Consider the following 6,000-nt stretch of genomic DNA (forward strand, 5'->3'; position numbering starts at 1 on the left):
ATTGATATTATGTTGCAACATGTTCCAATTAATTATCCAGTTAATCTTCCCACTCATTTTAGGGTTAACTAAAAAATCATCAGTTAATTTTCTATGATTAAATGCTATTTTGTTGAAATTCTACAATTGGTATATCTTTTATTAGAATCCAAACACCTATTTTCATCAGAAACATGAGAAAATGATTCGATAAACAACTCAATTGCAGAGGCATAGTTCAACATAGATTATTTTTCAAGTGACTTTTGATATATACTCCATTTGGTCATAGAGTTTGGACAGAGTAGTGCGGGTTGATTTCTTCACATGTCGGAACTACTTGTTTTTATTTCAAATTACTTCAAGTAGATTTGCTATGAGTGTATCTTTATTATATATGATACTAAAATATCCATATACTTAACCTGAGAGTATCAAAATCAGACTTCACCAGTCTCACTCTACAGCATCAGTTAGTAAATATGCTATCAGAGAGCAGCATGCAATCAACAAACTGTTTTTTTTTTTCAATTTAAAAGGAGGAGCTTCTACCAAGTTGAACTTAAAAGTATCAGTTCAGATTAGTGCAATTTTAATAGTTGTTATGATTTGAATTGCTTAAAAAGATCCACTGTTTGGTAATATGCCAGTGCTTAATGTTATACTAATTGCTTACATCATGTTGTAGGTGGTTACCTCAAGAAACAGACCAGAGCAGTGAAGATTACATGCGAGCTTTGGAGAATAGTGATCTAACTCTTAGTCCTGTTGGTATAAACTCAGAAAGTTACAGAATATATGAAGCCTTGGCCCTAGGATCACTTCCTGTTGTAGAGGATGTCATGACACCAGGAAATTGTGGAGTACGCTCACTTTCAGATAATGTGCCCTTTAGATTATTGAAAAAAGAGAAGGCTCCTTTGCTTTATGTAAAAGACTGGAAGGAATTAAGATCTGTGTTATCAAATGAATTAAAACTTAGTCCTCAGGACAAAATAAAAAGAAGAAAAGAGCTCATTTTATGGTATGAAAATTTTAAATCTAAGTTACGGGAACACTTCATAAATGTCATACAAGAAAAGTTCTTTAAGTTGAATGCTTAATGATGTTTGTGCTTAGTTTCTTATAATTTTACATTTTTTTCTGCCTATTTTAAGTATAACATCAATTGTCTCAGTGAATGTTTGTTACATGTTATATACTATTCACTCGACACAAGTGATTTTATTGTACAATTTTATTTTGTATTAGATTTTTAAGACAATAAATTTACACTTTAGTTTTAATTAAACTATAAGCAATAGTAAACTATTTGATTTTATTTTATGAGAAAATTAAAGCTGTTTCTTAGTATTTATACTGTGTATTCATGATATGATGTTTTTTTTAAAGAAAAGTTCATTGTTTAGTTTCAAGTTACATTTCATTGTATTTTGAGGATGATATGGTTTTATGTGAAAGCTATAACATCTTGTTTTCTTTTATTGTTGGACTTTTAATTGTCTTTACAAATTGATATATGATTGAAATACATGCAATGTTGATTATGTATATGGATTGTTGCATGAGGCTAAGTAATTGATATTGACACAATGCTGTGGAATTAAGTTGCATGTGACTTGTATCATGAAACAAACAAAAATTTGCTTTCCTCAATGGTTAGCATGCAACGTTAAAATGGAATTTTAAACATGTTACTTTGCATTGATTTGTTTCCAATTCATCAAAATATTACATATACACATGATGTATATTAAAATATTAAAAGGAAGTGATTGATCAAATATGACCCAGGCAAAAATTGTATACCATTAAGGAAAAAAAGCTATTTTGACAAATTTCTCATTTGAAATCTTAATATTCATTCTCAAAAAATTATATCATCTTTTGATTTCATACATGTAAACGAAAACCCATTTCAAACAAGTATTTTATTTTTCCAACGGTTAATATGAGTATTTATCCAAAGATTGTATATTGACCTCAGTCTGGATTTCTGGCAAAAATGATTTTTGTAAGTTGTAAATATTCCTACAAACCTTGGCAAAAGATGATATATGTATCATGATTAATGTTGTGTATGATTTGTATCACTAGGAAAAAGTATCTATTATGTTACATAAAAGTAAACACTGTGATCTGATTATTTAAAGGTTGTGCCTAAGTTATTGTAAACACTAATTATTTTACATGTATACATTGTATAAATGTGTCATTTACAAAGTCTACTATGTAAAAAAATGTCTTAAAGACTTTAAACAGGTCACAGTGAGAACATTATGGAGGTTGTACTATAGCCCTCTTGCCATCTTTTATTTGATGTAGAACATTGTATTTAGCAGATTGTGTAGTTTTTATACCTTTTGTTATAAATGGTTTCATATTGAAAAACTTTTCAATGAACTGAATTTGAATTTATTATCCTGTTTGATTGTTATGAAATTTAAAAAACAACCAAATGTCTGCACTCAAGTCAGTAAATTCAGATAATAAATGAGTTTGATTTACATCATTGTTTCTTTTAATAACAGTTTTTAACGTTTCCTTCAATTTCGAATTTTAAACAATCATGATGAAAGCATTGACATCTTTTTTTGGATATTGTCTTGTACATAGTTTGTACATTACTATCAACATATGACTTTGGGATCATTCTTATGTTGACTCTCTACACAATACTTCCTCTTAAATTAATTTTCTTAGAGTATGTGGGTTCTACTGTGAATTCATGATTGACAATCACAAAATACATATTGCATTAAAGTTTTGCTCAACTTTTCTTAATCATAAATTAAGAAATATTTTTTTTGGTTAACATTAGAAACAAGTAAAAAAATAGATTCCTTTTTAGTATTTTCATTTTAATTTTATTAAGTTTGTTTATTTTTTACTTATTTGTTTATTTTTTCTTATTAAGTTCATATAAGGCACAAAATGTTATAATGGCCCAATTCACAGATTTATAAATGCATTTTTTTTTCAAAAAGGGCAATACAATTAAATATAGAAGTATCATGAACTAGAACAGTAACAAGAAGAAATATAAACTAAAAAAATTGTGTCAGTTTATTAGAATAATTAATGACATATTGGATACTGTTTAACATGGTTTGATAAACTGTAGTCTGTAAATTTAAAAAATATATACCGCAACAACTGTTTAAAACATCAGTTTATTTTTATCAATTATGGTTCTATCAGAATAAAGTCATATATACAGGTGGTCGTATATATATATATATTAATTGTTAATATAAATGAAAGCTAGCTTTTTGACAAAATAGCTACTTTTTTCTCACCAAGTCAATGATAATTGACTTTTTATCTTCCACATTATATTTTATTATTTACATTATTTTGGTTAATCTATATTATACATAACTTGATACTCTAATCAGTAGTTAAACATAGATTTAATATAGTATAGTGTGATGTTTTATAATGTGTAAAATCTTATTTTTAACACCCTTGATAAGTGAACCCTTGATTGAAGATGGTTTTATCAATTTCCTTCTGTACTTTTTCAAATACTTTGTAATCTCTTTTTTTGAAAGAAACCAAAAGGAATTAAGTATGTCTCTGTCCAGCAAAATGTGTGGCACATGAAGAAAAAAATGCAGAGATTTTATTGCATTGTCCAAGTATTTTTACCACATAACGTCCAGAAATAAGCTCCACCGTGTTTGTAATGCTTGCCTTTTTAAGATATTGATAGGTCATATTTAGTTGAAATGTGCTATGAAAGAATGGCTGGAAAATTTTTCTGTACCTTTTCCCTATATTAGCAGTAAAAAATATATTTGTCACTGATGATGCTTCAGGATAAATTTAAATAGCTTTTTGGTTGTTTCCCAGATGTATTGAATATATTTTAAGCTAACAACACCAAATGGAAAGAAATAGTATGCCACCCATTGCCTGATTCTTACAAAGAATGGTATTTAACACAGTCTAATATGACAAACAAAATCATTCCAGTCCAAGAAGATATGTAAAACTTGTTTTTATATTATAACTGAAGAGAAATTCAACTCTCATGTTTCAATCTGTTAATTTTTTATAGAGGTATCACATTATTTCATCATTTTAAGAGATTTTTTGTTTGAAGACTGAACAAATTTTGTTCTGGTTTCGTGAAACATGTCCAGTTATACAGGTATCATTTAAGTTATATGTTAATAATTTTACTCATAATTAGTTGCTGAGTAACCTATAAGTTTGTACATCATAGTAACAAATTACATAGTTTTCCTCCTGTCGGTACATCATAGTTATATATTACTTAGTTTTCCTGCTAGTTACATATCAACGATTTCTGTGAATATTTTGTACATAACTGTAGACTGATTGACATGTTAAAAAATATAACTAAAGCATGCTGTTACCCCTGGTAAGAAATGTTTCTGGTAGGAATCTAGATACATCTTTATGAAAACTATAATTGCCCTTTTTGGTGGCAGTTAAAAAAAAAAATGTTAGCCAAGGCTAAAGTAGCTTAGGTTAGTTTATTTTGGTTATTGTATTTGCCTTGTAAACATCATGTCTCATTATTTCATTATTGTGCATGAATATTTTTCATTAATGTTTTGGCAGCCTTACTAAAAAAGTTTTTCTATCAAGTCATGCATTCCAACGAAGCAATGTTAACACATTGTCATTAGCTACTGTTCATGAATTGTTAACTGTAGTATGTTTGTAATTTCTAGCTTAGCCTTTTCTATTGTATAAATGTAACATTTTAATTTATGGTAAACATTAATGAAGTCATGTGATTGATATATTAAATAAGAACAATTTTATTTCTCTTTGAATTTATCAACAGGGAAATAGTAAATGTGAAACTGAAATCAATTTTGCTTGTTTGAATTAAATTTAAAGAAAACAAATTAATAAGTAAAGTATTTATCCATCATTGTTTCTTGAAATACTACGAACACTTTTAGTTTAAAAAGCAATATATTGACACATTTCTTCAAATGTGATTTAATCAAAATTATTTCTAGTCTTGGGAAGACAGCTTGGTGCTCATGACAGTTTCTTTCTTTGTTATTTCTTTAGAATTTATTAATGATGTTTGTATCTTTATCAGCTGTGTAAATTGTTTTCTGTATGTTAATTTTTTACAAATTACCTCAAGAATATTTTGTGTCAATTATATTTTTATAATGATTATGGTTTAAATTGTTTTATGTTTTTGTTTTGTAAAGTATAAGTCTAAAGAGCATTCATTCAAAATAGAGTTACACCTTAAACTTAGCTTGATAAGAAGTTAGAGTATATCAGTATTGCAAAGTTACTAAAAAATGACATTATTTTTTTCAGGAAGAATTTTAAGTAATTTTTAAGCTAACATTAGGAACTTTATTTAAAAGAAATTATTTGTTGTATTTTATTTGCATCAAGTGTGAGCAGTGGGAACAATCTTATGTGCTTAATATTAGAATTGTAAGGACAATAACCTGTTTAGTTTGAGGAGAAAAAAAAACAAGTTGAATGAAGTCATTGTTTGAGAGTGGTATAAATGTGTCCTCATTATGTTGTACATTGCCATGCTGAAACATATCGCTTCATTAGTGATCAGAGGTAAACATTCATTTACTGCATCCATTCCCATCCTGTTTATATTTGAATGATTACAATGCAACAATCATAAACTGTGTGATATTGTTAATTGTTACGGTCTCAATGGTTGTTTGTGTAGCATTGTTAAGTATTAGTCTTGTATGGAAGTAGTGTATAAGGAAATAAAATTAGATTTTTAGTTGAATGTTGCTGCCATATACCTGTCTAGACTTATGATGTAACTACGGTATATACATGTGTAGTTGTCTATATCAAGTTTGAAATCCTAAAGATTTTAGAAGAGAAATATGGAAGAAAATGTATCCAAAAAAGAAAGAGGATTTGACTTCGTTTTTGAGCGTGTGAAAACATTGCCCTATTGTTAATTATAAACAAGTTTATGAGTGTAAAAAAACCAACAGTTTTAAAGGTCATTATATTAATGAAACACTTCACGAA

The 6,000-nt window shown here is 27.7% G+C and overlaps 1 protein-coding gene across 1 annotated transcript in view; it reads left to right on the plus strand.

Moving 5' to 3' along the window:
• Window positions 1-5,740, plus strand: part of LOC148627027 (ribitol-5-phosphate xylosyltransferase 1-like) — a 32,043-nt gene extending 26,303 nt beyond the window's left edge. The window contains exon 6 of the mRNA XM_088565884.1: window positions 668-5,740. Coding sequence (XP_088422010.1) covers window positions 668-1,082 — 415 coding nt within the window. The 3' untranslated portion in view covers window positions 1,083-5,740. The remainder of the gene's footprint in view (window positions 1-667) is intronic.
• The last annotated feature ends 260 nt before the right edge of the window (window positions 5,741-6,000 follow it).

This window comes from Perna viridis, chromosome 1, assembly GCF_037379345.1.
Source record: "Perna viridis isolate PV_CMFRI_1.1 ecotype Kerala chromosome 1, ASM3737934v1, whole genome shotgun sequence".
Lineage (NCBI taxonomy): Eukaryota > Metazoa > Mollusca > Bivalvia > Mytilida > Mytilidae > Perna > Perna viridis.